Source organism: Phallusia mammillata, chromosome 6 (assembly GCF_965637545.1).
Source record: "Phallusia mammillata chromosome 6, kaPhaMamm4.hap1.1, whole genome shotgun sequence".
NCBI classification, from domain to species: domain Eukaryota; kingdom Metazoa; phylum Chordata; class Ascidiacea; order Phlebobranchia; family Ascidiidae; genus Phallusia; species Phallusia mammillata.
Window position 1 is genome coordinate 16,631,470 of NC_137257.1, and position 25,007 is coordinate 16,656,476.

Consider the following 25,007-nt stretch of genomic DNA (forward strand, 5'->3'; position numbering starts at 1 on the left):
GAAGGGACAGCATAAATGTAGAAGGGATAGCATAAACGTAGCCTAGACATTGCACGGGCAATAGTTTTTGAAACGGTTTGAAAATCTTCAACTGTTTACTGATTTCATTACTTATTTTCTAAACCTTTTGGTTACAGACGGTTTGAAAATGCTTAATGGTTTAGTATTTCATTACATGTTGTAGCCTATTGTCGTGGATGATTTAAAAACAAACAATTTTGTTTTGGTTTCTGGTGTTGTGATGTTTATGAGTCATCAGTGATCAACGTCTTTCAGCTTTCTATGCCATACGGTTTGTAATCAGTTTGGTTGAAACTTTAATTACAGTCTGCAGAGCCGTAAACTGCTTAGCTAAGCATTATGTTTTGAACGCCGGTGCTTTTCCGGAGAAACAAATGTCCTTCTGTTTTTCAGAAGTCACTTTCAGAACAATGTTCAAAATTTTCTTTGCTTTATAGCGTGATTACCGACCATAGAAAAGTCTACACTACAACAACGCTTAGCATATAGTTGTAACAATGCGTTGAAATATCGTTACAGTGCCATCATATCTTCAAAGTGACTTTGTGATTTTAAATTAAGTGGACTGTAGCAAGAGCAGGATAATTTGGAAGTTTGTTTGCGTGTTTGCGAACCTCAACGGGAAAATTTGTTGAAATCAAGTTCAAAAATCCCCTTAAAGCTTTTTTGTCTTGGTTGACGGGGCTGCGGTCTCAGAATAGCTTCGGACGTAAATTTAAAATCCACCTCAAAATGTAAGCCAGATTTAGTAAATTCCTGTTTAGTTAATTGTGTTGTTCTTGTTCACCGAAGTGACTCAAAAATGTCTAATTTAAAATGATTTTTTGATATATTTAGGTGTAGCATTGAAATAAAACTGCATCAATAGTCAAGCGAATTAATCAGTTGTAATAAAAAGAAAAAGTCATCTGTTACCGATGTTAACAAGAAAATGAAAATCATTTGCTCTGGTTTTCCTAAAACGGGAACGAAGACTTTGGCTTGTGCACTCGGCGCACTAGGCTACAACGTTTATGATTTTATCGAGAACTTCTGGTATCTGGACAAGGAATGGAACGAAATATTTAACCGCGGAGGAAATGTCAGTCACTTCAAACGCATGTTCGAGAACGTAGATGTCGTGTGTGATTTACCAGCGTGCTTTTTCTGGGAAGAACTACATGAAGCATTTCCCGATGCCAAGGTTAGATTCGCTGGTATTAAAATTTGTGTTATTGTTATATGCTTTATGACATCTGGTATGGGTGGACTATTGGTTCGTGATTTGGCAACGTCGCGTAATTACAATACATCGTGATGGTAGAAAAATTACCATACGAAAAACAATTGTATGTGGTTTGTAAACTGGGGTAATGTAACTTGCTGTCGGGTAGTTAAAAAACCTGCTCTCCCGCAAAACGTGACAGTTTTTAGCGCAATTGCGATACATCAACCTATCTTATTGTTTGGCCGCACCAGACTTCTTTGGGGGCGCTATTGCCGCGAAAAACGTTGTTATTTGGTATCATTAAGATGCAAAAACAGCTGGTGCATATTATGTAGAGTGTTTATTTGAGAAAACGTGTAATTATATCTTTGTCATAAAGTTCAAAATGATAACTTTAGTAATAGACCATCAACAGCATGTCTTAAACTGACGATCACTGTTTGCCTTTTTAACTTCAATACACTAAAACCAAAAGACTGTAAATCCTTGGTTAAACAGAATCAGTCGGTTTTAAATGAAGGAATATATATTTCGCCTATGTGGCATGATCGCCTATGTGGCATCATCGTCTTTTGGTTTTAGTGTATTGTCATAAAGTTTGAATGTTATTTAAAATATGTCATACCATTGTAATATAAATGTTATTCTTTCCGCCTTCTTTGACTAAACTTTCATCTGTTTAATCAGATCATTCTTGCCTATCGAGAGTCTGGAGATGAGGATGACTGGTGGAGGAGTATGAGAAATCAAATGATGAAGGTGGACAATTTTTTGTTTCGTCTCATCCTGGCAGCAACACCAACGGGATATAGAATGCTGCAGTTTATGCGTAACATAGGTAACTGTATTAAGAGAGCTTCCAAAAATGACCGCACATTTTAACTGAATATGTAGCCACAGTGAGACATTCGATCACCTAATTTAAATAATGAACACATGTACATTTGTGGGCAGTGGTGGGATTCAAATTTTTGTGTCAGTCGGTTTTGTCACAAAAGTCATATTTTTCAGCCGGTTCTATCACAAACGTTATATTTTTCAGCCGCTTCTGTTACGAAAAGTCCATTGACAGTAACCAGTAATGCTAACCGGTTCGCTCATCTCATGATATTTCGTGAGACGGTTCTATAGAACCGGTGCAAACCGGCTGAATCCCACCACTGTTTGTCGGCCAGGTATAATGTTGTCAACCTAACACAGGACTTCAACAATTGTACTTTGTTACTTGCGTTTTGCAGGAAGCCTTTATTAACATAAATACCATTCAACACAGTGCGTAGTATAAAACACATGACAAATTGGAATATGTCGCAGTTGATTTCGAAAATTGTCTACGTGTTATAGTTGATCAAATTTGATCCTTTTCAAGTGACGGAGTATTTGGTTGAAATGATCGCATACGGCACTATATAGAACGTCCCCGAAATCCGGTAGCAGTTTACGCAAAACGAACAAGTGGTGAAGCGTGGTTGACCGCGTAGGAATGTCCAAATCCATTGTTTGAGCGAAGTAGGAAGAACCAATCTGTGTCACCGCCATTCAACCGCAAAACCACGCGACCAGTATCGTAATATCAAATCAATCATAAAGCATTTAGGAACACTATACACGGACTTGAAAAGTAATTTCAGCATAAACATTACTGCCAAGGTACTGGTGTATGTAGAATAGAATAAAGCATAACTAGACATTCCGGCAAGCACATCTAATGTTCAAAGCGTTTTTAAACTGTTTTTCTATTGCTTGTCCCATAACATTGGTTTGGCATCGAAATGAGACGAAGTGTGTCACTGGTGGCCAAACAAGCTTCCTGTTTTGTACAAATACTTTGCTGTCATGTTCTGTGCGATTAAACAAGGGAAATTGGTCTGGAAACTTCCGGTTCTACTCCCTCCTCAAGTGACCCGGTTAACCTCCTTATCCCTTAAATGATATGCACCTGGGGCAATTATATGATGACTAACCGAAAATCCGCCCACGAGCTCGAGTTGCGAACGCAAAGGTATAAAGTGTTCAAAGGGTATTCTGCACTTGTCAGTATACCTAATGTTAATATGACAACTTTGTCTGTGTAGTTGCCTTGAGCAGGGGTCACCGAACTACGGCCCGCGGGCCATGTGCAGTCCGCGAGGCCATTTTATCTGGCCCGCGACCGTATTTTTTCGGTTTGCCAAATCGTACGTAAAAGTTTGCAACATTTAAAAATTAATTTAAGTTTTTCTGCAACGACATGGAATTAATTTTACCTAGTCTCAAAGGATTACAACTTACAGAAATGATCCTAAGCCAATGTGTTACCCCACACAAAAGACTGCAAGGTTTAATTGTTTGCAAACAATTGTCTTCTTTTATCCATTTTGACGTAATATAGGAACATTGCTCGGAAGAAAAGACTAACTTTAAAAATTAACATTCGTATCACCACACTTCGAATAGCATTGTATAAAGATCTCTTAGCGGTACGATAAAAATCATCTCGCGGGGCGAGTTTGGAAAGACTAGGCCTACCTTAAGGCTTGCAAACTATGCGGCCTTCGCGAATCGTTATTAAACTTATCTGGCCCGCTGTGAAAAAAGTTTGGTGAACATTACCCCTGGCCTTGAACATTAAAACAAGAATCTTGAACATGCGTTTTAGGCCTTTAAGGACTCGTTCGAGCTATCTAGGCTTAACTGTAATTTATATTTAGATAAATATCACTCTAGCGAGAAATTCTTTCCACAACACCTTTGTTTGCAACTTAACAGGGCATTACTTTTAGGATAATCCTTCTCAAATAACGTTGTGTATCTTTTTCAGGTCGCGTTGTTTTCGGTCAACTACCAATGAGCCGATGGGGGCCTGTCACATACAACGAGACTTTGATGCGTAAATCATTCCGACGTCATTATAACCACGTGATACAGGTTCGTGGGTACAACCAATTCGATACCGATTTGTTAGCTGCACGCATGATTTCAAATTACTAACATTCTTAACTTAATTTTAACGCACATGTTGACTTTTTTTTGGCGGTACGCGTGAATATCAGGTCATTTCCTTTCAAGCTATAACTAAGCGGTGATCCAAAACAAGGAATCCGACCAACTCTGTTTGCAAAACGCTAAAATTATTTAAAGTACTAAGACTAACAAAAATGTTTGGCGGGCAACAAGTAGACGCTAAAGGGCACAATATTATATTTTTGGCCAAGGATTTAGAATTGCAGGTCAGTTGAAACGTTTTACACTCACTTTAACGGCTGCATGATTACACAACGCCAATTTGGCTACTAGAACGTTGGTTAAGGAAAAACATTGCATCAGGTATTCCTTGTATCATTTCTTCCAGTGACAAATTAGAAACTGAGTTTCCATCTCAGTGACAGTATAAGAAGCGGGTTAAAATTCTTTTACATACATCGAGTTGTTCATGCGCGAGCGAATCAAACCTGCAATTTCGAACACTAACAATGCGAACCGGGTCGTCTTAAGCCGTAAAGGACGCATCAAATTGCAGAATTAAGTAATTTTCAAAGTTCCTAACCAGAACAAAAGTCAGCAAACGACCCACATATTTTGCATTAGAAAACTAAACAAACCATTACAAAGCTTTATAAATGTACACTTAGAAATACCAGAAACATTTCTTATTGCCGGTTTGACATTACCACTGTAATTTTCCCAGAGTTTAAGCCTCACTGTCCGAAAAGTGCCGGCGATGGCACTTTAAGTTCATGACCTATTAACCACCATCTATAAATGCCTTGCTATGCTTTAAAGTGCCGGTGTTTCAAACTAAGAAACTTTAATTGAACGTTAAGAAACGATTTCAGGGAACCAAATTTCCCCGATGAAAGGTATTAGTTTATATCGTCGCATTCGAAACGGATCACCTCATGGTTAGAACTGTAAAACAATGTAAAACATATGTCCACTAAAGTGGCCGATACTAAGCAACTGTTTAGCTGTGCCTTATAAACCGTAGAAAATCGTTGGATAATAGAATGCTAAAATCTTGTTGGGTGTGTCTAGATCCAAAATCGTTATGTGGGCAAAGTATGATTCTTTAAAAAAATATCCTTGTGCTAAAAATACTCGTTACTCTCAACAACTGACTAGTTATAACGGCGTACGCTATATTGCGCCATGCCTAAAAATGATGTAGAAATCTACAGCGTTTTCTAGTATTCAAATGCTTTGGTCAATTATGGTTACAACGCTGAGTTCGAATTTCACAACATAATATGTCTTTTTCTCTCACGGTCTGTTTCGCTTGAGCGCTTGGATAGTTACATGTCATCGAAATATCGAAACCAATTCTGTGTTTAAATCTGAACAAACCTAAACTTAGTATCTTAAAGATAAAAAAGATAAAAAATGACTAATAACAGCCAAGTGCTCCGTGCTAAAATTTAGCTTCTTGTATGTCATTTATAAGGCGATTTACTAAGATTGGATTTGGACTAGGTAATGTTCGTTTACCAAACAAACATAATTGCAGTAACTATATATAGGCAGGGTTGCCATACCATCCTTATTTCTAAGATTTGTCCTTACTTTGAAGGGCTATGTCTTAGAAAAGTTCATTGTCCTTATTTCTAAGAAATGTCCTTATGTTTGACTGTAGTCCTTATTTTGTCTTATTTTCAACAATTACTGTAGTCAAACCCCTGCTACAAGAAGAAGTGAACCTAGACCCGGCCTGTTGTGAGATGCACTTAGTATTTTCTACGAAAAATGAGTTGCTGGAACAGATTGTTTCTGGCCAACATATTGCAAATATTATGTAATGGCTGGTGTAAATGCAAAGATTTGTTTAAAAACGTTTGTTTCGTTTCGCATAAAAAAATAATTTTTCGGTTGTCCTTATTTTTGGTTTTAAGTCGATGGCAACCCTGTATATAGGTGATATCGAAAAGGTACCTTTCTATGGACGTTTATTTACTGTGGTTTGCGGTTTTCGCACTGTTAGGTCGTGCTAACGACATTAATATTGACATTGTCTATCCGTCGTATCCGGTGTGTATTATTCCCGCTTGGTGTTGACTGTTGACAATGAAGTGTGTCTCCTTCCTTCGGTAATGGGGCATAATGCAATTTTCCATTAACTCGGAAATACCGTTAGCGAAACCGTTCCGAGTAACAAAATTTCGTTCCAAAATGAACAATTTCGTTTCGGAACGAAAATTTTGTTCCGAATTTTGTTCCAAGTTACAAAAATTTCTGGTATGTCGTAACGAAAATTTTTGAACAGAAAAACATCGTTAAATTGGGTGTAACAAAAAATTTTGTTACCGTATTTTTTTGTTCATTATGTGGCGACAAAGAGATTTTTTAAGCATATTTTAAACATTTTGTGTTTTAAATCTGCACATACATGGTAAAACCATACAAATTGAATCTCGTTCCCAAAAGTGTTAGCTGGCACAAAATTTTGATACAAAATTGTTAATTGGAGGAAATTACGTTACAGAACTATTTGGTGGAACAAAATTTTGTTACGAAAAGTGTTAGCTGGAACTAAAATGTGTTAGAAAAGGTATTTGTTAGCAGAAAATTTGGTCACGGAAAAGTGTTAGTTGGAACAAAATTTTGTTACGGAAAACTTTTAGATGGAACAACATTTTGTTACGGAAAACTGTTAGATGGAGCAAAATTTTGTTACGAAAAGTGTTGATTAGAACAACATTTTGTAGCGGAAAGTATTAGCTGGAAACATACTTTAAGTTTAAAAATCATCGGTTTTTGAACAAATTTAGCTCACAAAAAGCTATAGCTGTAAGAAAATTTTGTTACGGAAAAGTGTTAGTTGGAACAAAATTTTGTTACGAAAAATGTTAGCTGTAACAAAATTTTGTTACGAAAAGTGTTAGTTGGAACAAAATTTTGTTACGAAAAATGTTAGCTGTAACAAAATTTTGTTACGAAAAGTGTTAGTTGGAACAAAATTTTGTTACGAAAAGTGTTAGCTGTAACAAAATTTTGTTACGAAAAGTGTTAGTTGGAACAAAATTTTGTTGCGAAAAGTGTTAGCTGTAACAAAATTTTGTTACGAAAAGTGTTTGTTTGAAACATACTTTAAGTTGCGAAAATCACCGGTTTTCAATAAATTTAGCTCGCAAAACGCTAAAGCTCTAGTCAAATTTGTTACGGAAAAGTGTTAGATGGAACAAAATTTTGAGGCAACAAGTGCTAGCTGGAACAAAATTTTGTTACGAAAAAATAGTTAGTTGGAACAAAATTTTGTTGCGAAAAGTGTTAGCTGGAACAAAATTTTTGTTACGAAAAGTGTTAGTTTGAAACATACTTTAAGTTGCGAAAATCATCGGTTTTCAATACATTTAGCTCCAAAAAAGCTAAAGCTCTAAAGAAATTTGTTACGGAAAAGTGTTAGTTGGAACAAAATTGTTACGAAAAGTGTTAGTTGGAACAAAATTTTGTTACGAAAAGTGTTGGTTGGAACAAAATTTTGTTGCGAAAAGTGTTAGATGGAACAAAATTTTGTTACATGAACTGTTAGCTTCAACCATCCTTTAAGTTGCAAAAATCATCGGTTTTGAATAAATTTAGCTCGCAAAAAGCTTTAGTCGTAAGAAAAGTTTGTTACGGAAAAGTGTTAGCTGGAAAAAAATTGTTACGAAAAGTACTAGTTGGAACAGAGTTTTGTTACGAAAAGTGTTTGCAAACACGCTAGACCGCACGATACTGAATACGTAATTCACATGCTATACTGCCACTAACTCCAATTGACAGAAAGAACAAAAAATTTTCGCGACAGCTTTGTAGTTTCCTGATTTTGCCGCTGGTATCTAGCTTACTCAGCAAAACTGCAGCTGCAAGATAAGCGATAAGCGTCAGGTGATCAAAATCGTTGCTTAAAAAGGGGGAACAGATTCTCAAGGAATGAACGCCTTTCTAAAGCGATGATGCTACTGTTAAGTTGCGCAATGTCACGAATGCACTAAAGTTGGTAACTGTAGAAGGCATAAATTGTGGCAGTCACAAATTCCGTGTACCCTAATAACATAACTCGATTAACATCGATCTAGTGTTTGGGACAGAACTATTACGTGTTTGGCTGGTCGAAACAATACAAATGCAAAAACAGTTTGATATGTTGCAATAAGTGCAGTTAACACCAACCAAGAAATTGCAACCAGCGTTCCAGCCGGAACGTAACTTTCCGATTGTTAGCGCATAAAACTCCTTATTAAACCCTTGTTACGTCACAATTGGCGATTAGATAACAAGCGAATACAAGAGATTGAAGGCTCGGGGCTTTGAGATAACGACTCCCTGTTATCAGCGGTAAACGGAAACGATTTGGACCTATTTAATTTACGCAAAACTTTTTTGAAAAGGGGTGGTCCGAATTTATTATCACATTAGTTTACAACTTGATGAACAGATTGAGTTGCACAATATAGATCAGTCTTAATGTTTATTAAGTCATAATCTATATTGTGATGCTTTTACTACCTGTTTTATCGCATTGTTTGCACATAATAGGCCTACAAAAAGACTGACGCATTTGACTGCTAGGCTTGTAATACTCATTTCAGTAACACAACATCTGTTTCGGGCAGTTTGAAAATCAAAAGTTTTGGCAAAGGAGTTTTAATTACATCACGGCCGCCAGTACATATATTTTAACGTGGTCGTACGGCCGCAGATTGTACAGCCTTGACTGAAAGTTTGAGGAACGGTTTAATTCATATCGTTTCTATTCATCAGAATTTGTATTTACAAATTAAATTTTGCTAAATGTCTGTTTAAATAATAGCTTTGAAAAGTAAGAAAAATTTGGCTTTATCAAAAAAATCTAAAAAAATACTACAATTGTTATTGACTGTTCGTGAGCCGCATGCGGCCGACGGGCCGCGAGTTGGACAAGCCTGCTGTATCTGACTGCAATTTGCGAATAATGATGATGCACGCTTCTGAATTCCGATTCCCTCATTGGAAAGACCTATAACTTTGCATGCTGTATCTAAGTGAAATTTGGAGTTGGCCAGTGAAAACCGTTTGAATTTATGTCAAACCGTTCGTGTTTTGTAATCGAAAGGTGCTTGCCAGTATGTCAGCCCGCCTTATAATTTTAACGGTCGTTCCTTGCAAATAATGACCATGTACGCTTCTCATTTCCGATTTACTTACTGGAGTGACCTATAACTTTGCATGCTGTATCTGAGTGCAATTTGGAGTCGGCCAGTGAAAACCGTTTGAATTTATGTCAAACCGTTCGTGTTTTATAACCGAAAGGTGCTTGTCCGTATGTCAGCGCGCCTTAATTTTAACGGTCGTTCCTTGCAAATAATGACCATGTACGCTTCTCATTTCCGATTTACTTACTGGAGTGACCTATAACTTTGCATGCTGTATCTGAGTGCAATTTGGAGTCGGCCAGTGAAAACCGTTTGAATTTATGTCAAACCGTTCGTGTTTTATAACCGAAAGGTGCTTGTCCGTATGTCAGCGCGCCTTAATTTTAACGGTCGTTCCTTGCGAATAATGACCATGTACGCTTCTCATTTCCGATTTACTCATTGGAATGACCTTTAACTTTGCATGCTGTTTCTAAGTGCAATTTGGAGTTGGCCAGTGAAAACCGTTTGAATTTATGTCAAACCGTTCGTGTTTTATAACCGAAAGGTTCTTGCCAGTATGTCAGCGCGCCTTAATTTTAACGGTCGTGACTTGCGAATAATGACCATGTATGCTTCTGAATTCCGATTCACTCATTGGAATGACCTATAACTTTGCATACTGTATCTGAGTGCAATTTGAAGTTGGCCAGTGAAAACCGTTTGAATTTATGTCAAACCGTTCGTGTTTTGTAATCGAAAGGTGTTTGTCTGTATGTCAGCGCGCCTTAATTTTAACGGTCGTGACCTGCGAATAATGATGATGCACGCTTCTGAATTCCGATTCCCTCATTGGAATGACCTATAACTTTGCATGCTGTTTCTAAGTGCAATTTGGAGTTGGCCAGTGAAAACCGTTTGAATTTATGTCAAACCGTTCGTGTTTTATAACCGAAAGGTGCTTGCCAGTATGTCAGCGCGCCTTATAATTTTAACGGTCGTTCCTTGCAAATAATGACCATGTACGCTTCTCATTTCCGATTTACTTACTGGAGTGACCTATAACTTTGCATGCTGTATCTGAGTGCAATTTGGAGTCGGCCAGTGAAAACCGTTTGAATTTATGTCAAACCGTTCGTGTTTTATAACCGAAAGGTGCTTGTCCGTATGTCAGCGCGCCTTAATTTTAACGGTCGTTCCTTGCAAATAATGACCATGTACGCTTCTCATTTCCGATTTACTTACTGGAGTGACCTATAACTTTGCATGCTGTATCTGAGTGCAATTTGGAGTCGGCCAGTGAAAACCGTTTGAATTTATGTCAAACCGTTCGTGTTTTATAACCGAAAGGTGCTTGTCCGTATGTCAGCGCGCCTTAATTTTAACGGTCGTTCCTTGCGAATAATGACCATGTACGCTTCTCATTTCCGATTTACTCATTGGAATGACCTTTAACTTTACATGCTGTATCTGAGTGTAATTTGAAGTTGGCCAGTGAAAACCGTTTGAATTTATGTCAAACCGTTCGTGTTTTGTAATCGAAAGGTGTTTGTCTGTATGTCAGCGCGCCTTAATTTTAACGGTCGTGACTTGCGAATAATGACCATGTACGCTTCTGAATTCCGATTCACTCATTGGAATGACCTATAACTTTGCATGCTGTTTCTAAGTGCAATTTGGAGTTGGCCAGTGAAAACCGTTTGAATTTATGTCAAACCGTTCGTGTTTTGTAATCGAAAGGTGTTTGTCTGTATGTCAGCGCGCCTTATAATTTTAACGGTCGTTCCTTGCAAATAATGACCATGTACGCTTCTCATTTCCGATTTACTTACTGGAGTGACCTATAACTTTGCATGCTGTATCTGAGTGCAATTTGGAGTCGGCCAGTGAAAACCGTTTGAATTTATGTCAAACCGTTCGTGTTTTATAACCGAAAGGTGCTTGTCCGTATGTCAGCGCGCCTTAATTTTAACGGTCGTTCCTTGCAAATAATGACCATGTACGCTTCTCATTTCCGATTTACTTACTGGAGTGACCTATAACTTTGCATGCTGTATCTGAGTGCAATTTGGAGTCGGCCAGTGAAAACCGTTTGAATTTATGTCAAACCGTTCGTGTTTTATAACCGAAAGGTGCTTGTCCGTATGTCAGCGCGCCTTAATTTTAACGGTCGTTCCTTGCGAATAATGACCATGTACGCTTCTCATTTCCGATTTACTCATTGGAATGACCTTTAACTTTGCATGCTGTATCTGAGTGTAATTTGAAGTTGGCCAGTGAAAACCGTTTGAATTTATGTCAAACCGTTCGTGTTTTGTAATCGAAAGGTGTTTGTCTGTATGTCAGCGCGCCTTAATTTTAACGGTCGTGACTTGCGAATAATGACCATGTACGCTTCTGAATTCCGATTCACTCATTGGAATGACCTATAACTTTGCATGCTGTTTCTAAGTGCAATTTGGAGTTGGCCAGTGAAAACCGTTTGAATTTATGTCAAACCGTTCGTGTTTTATAACCGAAAGGTGCTTGCCAGTATGTCAGCGCGCCTTAATTTTAACGGTCGTGACTTGCGAATAATGAACATGTACGCTTCTGAATTCCGATTCACTCATTGGAATGACCTATAACTTTGCATGCTGTTTCTAAGTGCAATTTGGAGTTGGCCAGTGAAAACCGATTGAATTTATGTCAAACCGTTCGTGTTTTATAACCGAAAGGTTCTTGCCAGTATGTCAGCGCGCCCTAATTTTAACGGTCGTTCCTTGCGAATAATGACCATGTAAGCTTCTCATTTCCGATTTACTGACTGGAATGATCTATAACTTTGCATGCTGTATCTGAGTAAAATTTGGAGTTGGCTAGTGAAAACCGTTTGAATTTATGACAATCAGTTCGTGTTTTATAACCGAAAGGTGCTTGCCAGTATGTCAGCGCGCCTTAATTTTAACGGTCGTTCCTTGCAAATAATGACCATGTAAGCTTCTCATTTCCGATTTACTTACTGGAGTGACCTATAACTTTGCATGCTGTATCTGAGTGCAATTTGGAGTCGGCCAGTGAAAACCGTTTGAATTTATGTCAAACCGTTCGTGTTTTATAACCGAAAGGTGCTTGCCAGTATGTCAGCGCGCCTTAATTTTAACGGTCGTTCCTTGCGAATAATGACCATGTACGCTTCTCATTTCCGATTTACTCATTGGAATGACCTTTAACTTTGCATGCTGTATCTGAGTGTAATTTGAAGTTGGCCAGTGAAAACCGTTTGAATTTATGTCAAACCGTTCGTGTTTTATAACCGAAAGGTACTTGCCAGTATGTCAGCGCGCCTTAATTTTAACGGTCGTTCCTTGCGAATAATGACCATGTACGCTTCTCATTTCCGATTTACTTACTGGAATGATCTATAACTTTGCATGCTGTATCTGAGTGTAATTTGAAGTTGGCCAGTGAAAACCGTTTGAATTTATGTCAAACCGTTCGTGTTTTTCACCGAAAGGTGCTTGTCTGTATGTCAGCGCGCCTTAATTTTAACGGTCGTTGCTTGCGAATAATGACCATGTACGCTTCTGAATTCCGATTCACTCATTGGAATGACCTATAACTTTGCATACTGTATCTGAGTGCAATTTGAAGTTGGCCAGTGAAAACCGTTTGAATTTATGTCAAACCGTTCGTGTTTTGTAATCGAAAGGTGTTTGTCTGTATGTCAGCGCGCCTTAATTTTAACGGTCGTGACCTGCGAATAATGATGATGCACGCTTCTGAATTCCGATTCCCTCATTGGAATGACCTATAACTTTGCATGCTGTTTCTAAGTGCAATTTGGAGTTGGCCAGTGAAAACCGTTTGAATTTATGTCAAACCGTTCGTGTTTTATAACCGAAAGGTTCTTGCCAGTATGTCAGCGCGCCTTAATTTTAACGGTCGGTTCTTGCGAATAATGACCATGTAAGCTTCTCATTTCCGATTTACTTACTGGAGTGACCTATAACTTCGCATGCTGTATCTGAGTGCAATTTGGAGTCGGCCAGTGAAAACCGTTTGAATTTATGACAAACCGTTCGTGTTTTATAACCGAAAGGTGCTTGTCTCTATGTCAGCGCGCCTTAATTTTAACGGTCGTTCCTTGCGAATGGTGACGATGTGCGCTTCTCAGCTGCATTAAGTCTTAAATTTTGGAGCTGATATTGTACGTCATAGCATTACTGTTCACATAAATATTCGCTAATGTAGCACTAGATAGTCTGTAAACATTACATTCCTCTCAGTACACAATCAAATATTCACTTCTTTAGAAGTATGAAAAAAGTTTCAAGTGCACTGGTTAAAAACAAGTACTCTACGACAGATGTAATCAAAGCATGAACTACAGAAATTGCCAAAGATTAGAACAACAACAGAAAGGATCACTTTTAACAAAATCATTTAAAGCCATGTGCAAAATATGGGTGTACGTTATCCAGTGATGTGTTATGTATTCTATTAAAATGATGAAATATATCACTGTTTCATGTTTGTTTTGTTTTATGTTCATTGTACCTTGATGTGTGTAATTTTGATTGGAATGGAAGCAATAATTTACCAACCAAAGCATTTTATCGTTTTGTAACACACCTTTTGTTACAACTTTTGTAAATGCTATAGCTAATGTTGCAAAAAAAGGAATATATTATTTAGAATCATTTTGAACTAGCTATGGGACGTCTTGACAATAATTGATGAGTCAACAATATGCAACTTGCTGATTCAGCACTTTTTGTCACTGTAAAAGCCTACTACGCTCCGTTGCGTCATCTACCACAAATTCAGAAAGAAACAGAAAGAGAAACGTGAACAATATGTAAAAGAAAAAAGTAGAAAGAAGCTTAAGGATTTCGACACACCAAAGAAAGCAATGTTGCAATATGAATACAACAACAAGATCACAAAAGAAATGGACAGGAAAATGGAACAGAAAATGGACATTATATGCAGACTAGGATGCAGGGGTGGAGTATTTAGAGGAATGAGGCGAGATGAACTGTTAGGAAAAGAGGAAACTGCCCAAGGAATTTTTCAATTTTAGTTGAAAAGCAGAAAGAACAAAATCGACATGGTTGAATTGTTTTGTACAAACTTAAATATGATCACTTCAAGGTTGCATCTAACCATGCATGGGCTTTTTTGAAACATAAGCCGGGAGAGAAATCTCAAGCTTTTCCATCATTGGTTACTGCTGGTGCTGAAATGGAAGCCACTACATGCAATAGGCTTTTCAAACTGGTTTCTATCAACATAAATGGCAGTTTCAGAAACTGATGTCAGAAAAGTTATAACAACCAAAATGCGAGATGCTCCAGCAGAAGTTCAAAAAGCATGGAGGAGGTGGTTTCAAGTAAGCACCCGTTTACTAATTCATTTTCAACTACCCTACAGGATTTTCCTTCAATAGTTTCTGTTTCGCAATTTGGTCAGTTAAATCCTTTTCATCATTATATTCTAGATGATATAAGTATGTTTTAATATGATATTAAATAGTTGTTTGTTTTGTACAGAAGATATATCTCAATCTCAACCGGATCAGGAGTCGTCAGGATCTGGTATGTATATGACTTACATACTACAATCAATGTTAGACAGGCATTCACATGTTATAAGTAAGCACTCTAGTTGTACATGGTGTGCTTGCCACCTATACAGTCATTCCATAACGACCATTGGGGCTGTAATCTAACTTTATATTACATTATCAATGCCAATAAATTTGACATAAGAGTCACAACTCAAGCATCTTCCTGCACTAAGAAGGAAATTTTAAACTAAACTCTGCAAGAATTTTAACTGTTATGTCAAATATATTGACTTCGTTATATTTAGAGTTACGCCTATTTTGCACTAACTTAAAATTATACTTGTCTAATTTCATTTAATGTGTCACAGAAAGTGGAGGAACAATCGCAACCACAACGTCAGAAAATCAAAAACTCAGCAGTGGTAGGCTTGCGTTTTTTGCTTTTAGTATTTTATTTATTTCAATGCAATTTTAATAACTGACAAGTTTGCTTGATTGCAACCAATCGCTGTCATGAACTACCTCTGAACATAGTGCATTGAAGTTGTTATAGTCCAAGTCATGGCAGTTATAATTGTATTTACAATTATTTATATTATGTTGCAGATGAATCATTGTATATAATGGTTCAGTTTGTGGACAATAATGAAGTTTTACAAATTTTTCGAATCTCTGACTTAAAAACATTGGACAACAAGAAATTTAAAGACTTCTCTCAAATTCCTGAAGGTGGTTTATGCAAAGCGAGGTGGCCAGCAGACAAGCTGTTTTACAAAGCTAAAAGAATCCAACAGTCGCTATGTAAGTTTACTAGACTTGAACTTTTTAAAGCTTAGTAATACCAGATACAAGTAGGATAATTGTAACTGCCTAATGACATCCCATTAAACGTACATGAAATAATATAAAATTGCAATCTTTCCAAGAAATATTAATATTATTTTGTCTACTTTCAGGTACACCAACTAAAGAAAAATGCAGCTCAGATTCTGAAGCATCACAAAAAAAGAGAAGACTTTTCTAAATTATTTAAAATAACATGTCATGCAGTTACATTGTTTCTGTGAAATAACTTTTTTCTATTCATATATTTTCTATTCATATTTCTCACTGTAGTTGATAGTCTGTGATGCAGCTTTAAAATTACCTAATTTATTGACTGCAAAACAAACATACATTTACTTATATTTTACATGTCCCAAGCTATTTTGGAAACTTAAAATCATTGCATTTCTGTTTTGCATTGTCATTAACCTTATTATCTTAGTGAATGTTTCCAATGTTCGGTGTTCATTTTCATTATTTTTGTAAATAATTATTTATTTTCATCACTGTATGTTCTTTTTGCAACAATGTTGTTGAAGCCCGAAGCCCAATTTTAATATTGAATGTTTCCAATGTTCTTTTTGCAACAATGTTGTTGAAGCCCTAAACCCCATTTTACTACTGAATGTTTCCAATGTTCGGTGTTCACTTCCCTTTTTTTGTAATTAATGATTTATTTTCATCGCTGTATGTTCTTTTTGCAACAATGTTGTTGAAGCCCTAAGCCCCATTTTATTATTGAATGTTTCCAATGTTCTTTTTGCAACTTTGTTGTTGGAGCCCTAAACCCCATTTTACTATTGAATGATTCCAATTTTCGGTGTTCACTTTCCTTTTTATGTAATTAATCATTTATTTTCATCGCTGTATGTTCTCTTTGCAACAATGTTGTTGAAGCCCGAACCCCAATTTTAATATTGAATGTTTCCAATGTTCTTTTTGCAACAATGTTGTTGAAGCCCTAAGCCCCATTTTATTATTGAATGTTTCCAATGTTGGGTGTTCACTTCCCTTTTTTGTAATTAATCATTGATTTTCATCGCTGTATGTTCTTTTTGCAACTTTGTTGTTGGAGCCCTAAGCCCCATTTTACTATTGAATGTTTCCAATGTTCGGTGTTCACTTCCTATTTTTTGTAATTAATCATTGATTTTCATCGCTGTATGTTCTTTTTGCAACTTTGTTGTTGAAGCCCTAATCCCCATTTTACTATTGAATGTTTCCAATGTTCTTTTGCAACATTGTTGTTGAATCCCTAAGCCCCATTTTCCCATTGAAAACTTTCACTTCATCAAAATTCCGAACTAATAAACACATAAAATTAATTTAACTGTGCGGTTTGAATGCTAAAATTTTAGACCTCTACCTCCATCTAACGGTTTTTCGTTGACTTGAAAAAATATGTTCCGAACAAAAATTGTAACATTATGTGGTCGTTAGAAACCGTTACCTATGCTAACAAAAATTATGTTACAAAAAAAAATCTCGTTCCGAACCATTACATAGGAAATGGTTACGGTATTGCATCGAAGTGCATCAACTGGATTTATTCTTGCAAACAAACTAAAAGATGATTGAAACACTCTTCCAAAAAGACTATAAAGTGGAGTGTTTTTAGACACGGGTTTTGTTTCAGGTCAAAATTGGGTTAAATAAACTCAGTGGGATATGTTTATTCCAATTATGTACCATGTTTATGCAACAATCTGTTATTTGATTAAAGGCGTAACGTTCAGTAGGTTTGTGTCTGTATATTATACGGTCTGCTTATCTTACGTTTATGTTGTAATATTGTAAAAAAATGCATCGGTTGGGTGCAAAAAAGCTTGTGGAACCACTTGAGATGATGCTTTGTTCAAACTAGTCTGGTTGTTTTTTGCAAAGTCACGTACAAACGTCCTTAAAAATCCTTAAATGTATACTCAGAAAACGCCGCTCACAAAGGTGGGTACGGAGAATTGAATTAACTGTTCTTGGTATTCAGTTTGATAAGCGTATCCGCCTCCAGATACTCCCACTATATCGGTTACTTTTTAATGTGCCGACTTGTTTTTCGCAAAATCCAGGAAATGGGCAATATCTACAAGGTCCGATACTTTTCATGCGCGTAAATTAAGCGTTTTTCCGACTTCTTCGTGTGGATTCGCTTGGCGGTCACGCATGCGCTTTGACATATGCATTTCCTTATGTAACTTAAGACTAGATGCTTATCTGTGAGATGAGAAGACAAGTCAAGCAAAAATTTTTGATGCAATGTAGAACAATTCACCTGCAACCGTTTTTCTTGGGTTCGCAAAGTCTCGTATACAAGTCTTGTAATTATTACAATAAACAATGCCACGTAGTTTTCTTGCGAGAGTTAATCCTATACCAGTGGTTCCCAACCCTTATCGTCAAAACCTAACATTCCTTCCCAATATACTACATATTAGATGCAAAATGCAGCACACAACTGAAATTTGAATAGCTTCTTTTTGTCACTAACACATCTCTGCAGAAAGAATACTGAATCTGAATTATGAGACAAACATTTCGAAACATTGATTTTTTGCTTCATAATCTTTAGTGATTTTGGTCTGGTGAGGGTCGCAAAATAAGTAGTTGGGAGCCGCATGCGGCGCTGTGAGACGCGGTTAAAAATCACTGTGCTAAACCATACAATAGTCAATAAAAATTGGGTCTTTTATCAACTTCACAAGTTATATCCTAGAACAGAAGTGTATATTTACAAACCACATGCACAAATGCCTGCGCCTGAACCAATCTTTGATTGCGGGTGGCTTCGGCAAATTCCGGGAATAAATGTACCGGTTGTGCATGAAAGCGAATCGAACCCAGTTCCAGTAAAGATACGCAAGGTGGTTCCAACTTTCTCTACGACTCGCGTTTGCCTAAACAAGAAACTTCTAGTGCTTTGCTTCTTCCCAGAGAAACCTAATGAAAAAACTTAACGAACCAATTGAAATACCTATAGCTTGAAGTTAAGCTAATGCAACAGACTGAAAATAGGGCAAGCATCGATCACCACGACGGACTCTTTTTGATCTCAACCAAGGATAAAAATTAATCAAACAAACAAACGTAACTTGTCGATCAACAATTGCTATTTGTCTTTTGCTAAGCATTTAACCAAGTTGAAAAAGGCCGTTCCAAGCGGCGACGTAACTGAATTGACTCCAATAGTCATTTGTGATGGACCTAGTTGGTTTATCACTTACAATAGTTTAAGAACATTTTGCAATAAATATTCAGGCACAAGATTGTAAGTACGAGCATAATCTTTATGTTTGTTTGGCAACAATAAACTTACGAACACTATACATAGGGGAAAAAATAATACTTAACCTCAAAAAACTATATTGCTTGGTCACATAGCATTTTTATTTTCTGTTAAATGAATAACTTTATGTTATTTTTGCAGAATGCACCACGCGACAAATTGCTCATCTACAAAGCATCGCAAGGCTGGGAACCATTGTGTGAATTTCTCGGTCATCCTGTGCCGAGCGCCCCCTACCCCCACAAAAACGTGCGGGGAGATGTTATCGAGGTGGCGCTACAGAGCCATCCTTTTATGCGTGAGATGAAGTTTGAATTAGCCGTGGTTGCGTCCCTCGTGGTAGTTGTTATCGGTTCGGTGTCTACATGGGCTGTGTATAAATGTTGGCACTGGTGGTAAAATATTTTTTTGTTTGTTTGGTTAAGGCAGTGGTTCTTGACCTGTGGGCAATTCTCCAAAGAATCAATTTGACATTCCACAGTGGTTATTAATTAGCTGACAAATTCAGCACACACTTAAATCTGTCTGTATTTTTTTATTGCAAAACACTTCGGAAATCGATTGCCCAAATATGTGGCATCGTCAGTCCTAAACAGGAAATAAATTTGAAAGCTAATTAATGTCTTTATATGTGACTCGAATCGTCTGTTGAGCACCCGTGGATCAGGACGATTTCTGTATTAGTACATCGTTATTCTACATTGGTTAATTACAACATTTGTTCTTCTTGTTTGTGCTTTGGTAAAGCAGATTAATAGTGTTTTGTTTTACAATTATGTGCTGCCTATGTAATAAATTGTATTTTTTCTAAGCTGGTTTTCTTCAAAGGTGGTGACGCCTCTTTCGTACTTACTAGATAATAAATATTTTAGCGTATCTTTGCAGAGTTGGCCATATCCAGTTATTTACATGGTTGGACAAGCTATTGTATTGATTGTTGCTGGTTAATGAGTTTTAAACCTGGAAATGCAGAACCTGCAAACACAATATCGTTAAAAAGTAACATTTCAAGAAACGAATCTTAAGTAAATTAATGAAGATTTTAAACATCAACATTGATGGATGTTTCATTGGTGGATTAAATCATGCTTTCATACGTTTTGTCTCCAGCTTTTCATTTGCAACAGCTTATTGTGTTTTTTATTCAAACTCACAATTACTCAGCTTAGTTTGTGTTTGTTTTGATCACTGTTATTGTTGGATGACAAGCTTTAACAGTCAGTAAATTATATACCTTTTTCGAAACATGCGAAGGCCTTATCGTGCGAAAATAATAATTTTACAATGTATTGTGCCTTGAATTATGATTCTGTCATAAACGTAGTACAGTATTTACCTCTGCAAATTGTGACAAGAATATGATTAATTGTAGGCTATATGTTTTGCTTTGTGATTTGTAAAATAAGACTTTCCTGACACTTTAATAATCTTAATTTTTGTTTAGAAAACGTTGAAAAGTTTATTGCTTTTGCCACTGTGGGGCCTGTGCTTATAGTGCTTTTGCACAAAAGTTTCAATTGCTTCGCATCAAGCTCTTTTGAGCAGTACTATCCGCTTTACATGTCTTTGTTTTTTTTTATCAGTGCTCCTAAATTTGACACAATTTCTTTTGTTTTGCCACATCGATTAAAACGGTCTTGAAGGAAAACTATAACGCGAATAGCTCTGAAAATCAACAGCGAGAAGTGCGGATAAAATAAGCTCAGCAAAGGTACTATGATGTTCAAACGTGGGTTCCAGTTTTGTGATGTATCAGTCAATATTTTCTCATTGTTACATGTGTTAATACGTACATACACAAGCTCTCTTTTTTGTATTGTTTTTTAAATGCACCCTGTGGAGTTTAGTGAGCAGACAGTCTGTCAGCGTTGTACAGGTGTTACATATGTCGAGCTGTTTTCAACCACACACACCTCACAAGCTATAGTCGGTAAAAGGTAATAGTAGTTTACTGCCGAAATTTTAAGGCCATCTAGACTGTAACAGCAGTAGTTTTACAAACTGTAATTCGTAAGCAAACCGTGTTTCCTAGGGACTTTAAAATTGAATAAACAAGATCACAATACTCTTAACTTATATCATTTACACGTATCAGAATTTATTCATCTCCAATGGAAAAGGCATAAATTCACGTCAAATAAGAAAACAACTTTTGTAAACAGTTTTGATTGGTCAATTTTGTCTCTTGCCGTGACTGATTGCGCCACAGTAATTACTTAGATACAAAAATGAATCTCTAGGCACGTTTAATTATATAGGAATAACTCTGGTGTAAACATTAGCCTAGGCCTTCCTCTTGAAAAATCGTTTCGCCTCTGTACCGTCGAAGTTCATTACCTAAAAATTCAAAACAGTTTTTTAATCGTTTTCCATCTCTTGTATAATGTTCAGTGATAAAGCAAATGAACTTTAGTTGAGTGTTTGAAAGCTATATTACTTTTTGTAAGCATATTTACTTGCAGTCAGGTCAATACAAAACATCTCAAGCAAACAACAATCAAGCTTGTTCCTTATGTATTACTTTGATGTTAATAGTGTGGGGATTTGTATGGTGGTATTGAGAAAACGATGCAGTAGTCATGGGTTGGGGTAAAAACTCCTTTTTACATTGAACCTTTTACTGTTCAAACTCGTGCCTATGGTGCACTACAGCTAAATCTTAATTGGACGGTCTTAATTTGTATATTTTACTTACTTGTATGAGTTTGTCGCCTTCTACATGTCGTGACATCACAAACTCTTTTCCCTTTTCAGTTTTGAACCTTCCGACCATTTTTCCCCCTTCAACTTTCCAGGACCCCTAAACAAAAAGTTAAACAATGTTTTACGCCAGTATGTACTTGTACTTTTGGCTTAGGACACATGCACGTGAAGCCAATTTTTTTTCTCTGTATCTTTAAACATTGTCAAATTTTACGAATGTTGGTTTTGGCAAAGTGGTACAAAACTTTCTTCATTTTGTTTTTTAAGCTTAATATGTAAGGTTTTCAAACAGCTCTGACACGAAGTTTGAACAAAATGTACAATACAGAATCATAAGATGCTTGTGTTTGCGTATCCTTTCAGGAATTATCTTTTGGACTGTATACATGTCGCTTTGTCGCATTTTCCAAAGTAAATCTTGTCGCACAACGAAAAAACACGTGGACACAGTTTAATGATTAACCGAATTTCCAACCATAGACCTACTCTTGTGGCACCACCATTGGGACCTTCGTCATCGAAGTCTTGACCAATGGGCATCTCGCGTTCTTTGGTCTTGGGTCCGTTAACCGATTTCACTTTGAATTTTGAATCGCCAACGGCCTGAATGGACAGACTGCCACCCAGTTTGACGACCATTCCTCTTTTAATAGCGTTCATTCCTGTCAGTAAAATATCTTAAGTAGTAAGCTTTGGGAGAATTACTTTTGTAATCAACAGCTAAATTGTAAATGATTTCTATATTTCAGTATAGTTACTATCACGCTTAAGTTTGGGGTGGCAATAATACTTGATGGTAAGCATGATCACTTTACAAAAGCTTATTTTGGGAGAATTACCAGACATCAAAAGTTTAATTGTAAATGACTGCTATAGTTTGGTATTGTGACTATTGCATTATATTTTTGGTTGGCAAAAATACTTGGTAGGCATGACTACTTAAGAGATAAATTCCACCATTAAGATAAGTGTTACTATCACGTGACAACCACGTGACTTGGCGAACGTCCTTAAAACAAGTTGTTGATATAGCAACCGACCTTGATTGACCTTTTGCAAACGCTTCAAAATTTGTTTCATATAAAAACTTTAATGTCGCCTAACAACAGTTTCCCAGTAACGTAAACTTTTATGTCATTGGGATATGAGATGATCATAAGAGCCATTACGAGGCAAACCCACATCTGTATACATCAATGACAAGTTACTTTTACTGCTGGCGCTAAGCCGGTTTAACGACCCCTGTTGCAGGTTTACCAAAGAGTGTAACGACATGTGATGAGCGATAACGCGTGATTATTACATCATAAAAAATGTTTGGCCCGCGAGGTTGTTCAACCCAACAGCGGCCTTGCGCTCCTGGGGGGTTGTAGACTTAAATGACATCACTATTGAAGGGTTTACCTATAGCGACCTTAAAACCGGTCGGAAAGCGCACAATCTGACCGCGCCCATTGATTTAGAAACATGATAAAATGGTTCTGGTAGACATCAGACAGTACACAGTTTCCTACACACAGTACAGACAGTACCACTCTTTTTAAAAAAATCTTTATCCTTTAGTTCAGGGGTGGGTAACCTTTGTTACTGTAGGGCCAATTATAAATGTCGAAATTGGAATATGCGTATTTGATTAAGTAAAATTCGTATTTGATTCTAGCCACATTTTGCCAGATCGCAGAAAACTATAGCATCAGGCGCATTAATCAGTTTAAAAATATGTAATAATTGAACTCGTTTGTCAGTACTTTTGAAATCCAAGCGTCTCTGCGGGCCGCACAACCTTTAATGAAGGGCCGCAGGTTGCCCACCCCTGCTTTAGTTCGTCCCAAAATATCGTTAAGTCAGATTTTGGTCCTCAAGTAAAGGTAAATACGTTTTATGTTGGCATTTCCGTTTGGTCCTATCGATTTGCCTTTGGGTCAATAATACACATACATTTCATCTTCGGCTTTATCAAAGTGTTATTTGACATGTAAAGCAAATATTTGACGATGCTTTAGTAAGACCGGAAGGGCTTTCTAATCAAACATTTGTTCGTAGCTACAATACGTGCAATTGATTTGATGTTTGGATCAAGGCACAAGGGATGGCTGTCCATGCTATGAGCGTCATTTATTTCTTTCTCTGACGTTAAATTTAGAACAGAATAAAACGTTTTCTGCAGCATTTTAATACAATGATATCGCTACAGATATTATTGAATTTTGCCGCAATAGTTTTAACGTGAAATGTTTTTATAAGGTACGTTTCATATGTCCTATAAATATTAGAGCTCTATTTTTAACACTGATGCATTTTTAAGAGCTCACCTTTAATAACCAATCAATGGAATTTGGTTTAAAAATCATAGAGTCTTTAAGATATGAATCTTACCAACTTTCTTGAGGAATTCGTCGTAGTTTTCGTTTTTGTCCAATTCCCATTCTCCTGCGATTGCGGCGGCCATTGCGATAGTTCACCAAAGTGTTACAACAAAAACAATTAACAACTGCAAGACATAATAACAGTCAAACTTGCATTAAAAACACGTCGACAAACACCATAGTTTTTAGGATTTCAAAACTCAAACGTCTATGGACAAAATTAACGCAGCAAATAAATTCCATAAATAACACTAAATTGCTGCCTTTGCATCAGCCACGTTTAAAACAAGTTTCCCTCAAGCCAAAAAAGCGATATTTACAATTTAATGAGTAGGAATGCATTGTACCATCTCTGGTTTAACACCAGTGCACAACATACTTGATTTAAAAAAAAATCTTTAACTTATCACTGTGTAAAATGAAAATCCATGCCTTACGAATAAACACAGCAACCAGGCTATCCGATTATCTCGGGCCTTTACTTGTAGTGGCCTACAGCAAACAAATGAAAAAAGGCAATCTTGCTGTAAGTCATTGAACCAAAGACCGTGGGTACAGGTGATTTCAATTCAAACGGAAAATTTCAGAAATCTAACAACTTTTCCAAAGCAGCAGTTTTTGAAATCCTTTCATAAAATGTTTAACGAGGATGTTCAGCCATTTACTACCTACTTTATTGTGTTTTATTGCTAGCATAGTCAATACTTGGAACGGTAAACCAGCTTCAAACAAGCATTTTATGGGTGAAACATGCCGTAAAACTGGCCTAGCATCCGTTTAGAATCAAAGTAATTCTGTCATGACATTGGCATCAATAAATCAATGTTCAGTTTGTGGGTTTGCCGCCAGCTTTTCTTCGACTTCGGTGTCATTGCCCTCATTCATTTTACTGAGGTCATGCAGGCTTATGGCAAAGTCGTGCAGCGCAGCATTACCGACTTTATACTTATTGGAAGCTGTTGATATTGAGGTCATCTATCGATTGAAC

At 36.9% G+C, this 25,007-nt stretch overlaps 3 protein-coding genes across 4 annotated transcripts; 2 read left to right on the top strand and 1 right to left on the bottom strand.

Moving 5' to 3' along the window:
- The first annotated feature begins 866 nt into the window (after positions 1 to 866).
- On the top strand, positions 867 to 20,751 carry LOC145233162 (uncharacterized). Its single transcript, XM_080097831.1, has 4 exons — positions 867 to 1,204; positions 1,916 to 2,066; positions 4,029 to 4,135; positions 19,092 to 20,751. Exons 1-4 carry the CDS (start codon positions 953 to 955, stop codon positions 19,347 to 19,349), a joined length of 768 nt encoding a protein of 255 aa, XP_079953957.1. The 5' UTR covers positions 867 to 952; the 3' UTR covers positions 19,350 to 20,751.
- On the top strand, positions 14,584 to 16,995 carry LOC145233164 (uncharacterized). Of its 2 annotated transcripts, XM_080097833.1 has the most exons (5): positions 14,584 to 14,668; positions 14,829 to 14,873; positions 15,214 to 15,267; positions 15,452 to 15,646; positions 15,802 to 16,995. In XM_080097833.1, the coding sequence occupies exons 1-5, from the start codon at positions 14,650 to 14,652 to the stop codon at positions 15,867 to 15,869; spliced, it is 381 nt and encodes a 126-aa protein (XP_079953959.1). In that variant the 5' UTR covers positions 14,584 to 14,649; the 3' UTR covers positions 15,870 to 16,995. The 2 variants fall into 2 exon arrangements, with proteins under 2 accessions (XP_079953959.1, XP_079953960.1); XM_080097834.1 differs by lacking the exon at positions 14,584 to 14,668 and having other exon boundaries at positions 14,871 to 14,930.
- Positions 20,752 to 21,018: 267 nt separating the features above from the next.
- On the bottom strand, positions 21,019 to 24,177 carry LOC145233163 (fatty acid-binding protein, intestinal-like). The gene is made up of 4 exons (XM_080097832.1): positions 24,030 to 24,177; positions 22,140 to 22,315; positions 21,646 to 21,750; positions 21,019 to 21,287 (listed from the first exon to the last, which is right to left on the bottom strand). The coding sequence occupies exons 1-4, from the start codon at positions 24,100 to 24,102 to the stop codon at positions 21,234 to 21,236; spliced, it is 408 nt and encodes a 135-aa protein (XP_079953958.1). The 5' UTR covers positions 24,103 to 24,177; the 3' UTR covers positions 21,019 to 21,233.
- Positions 24,178 to 25,007: the final 830 nt, after the last annotated feature.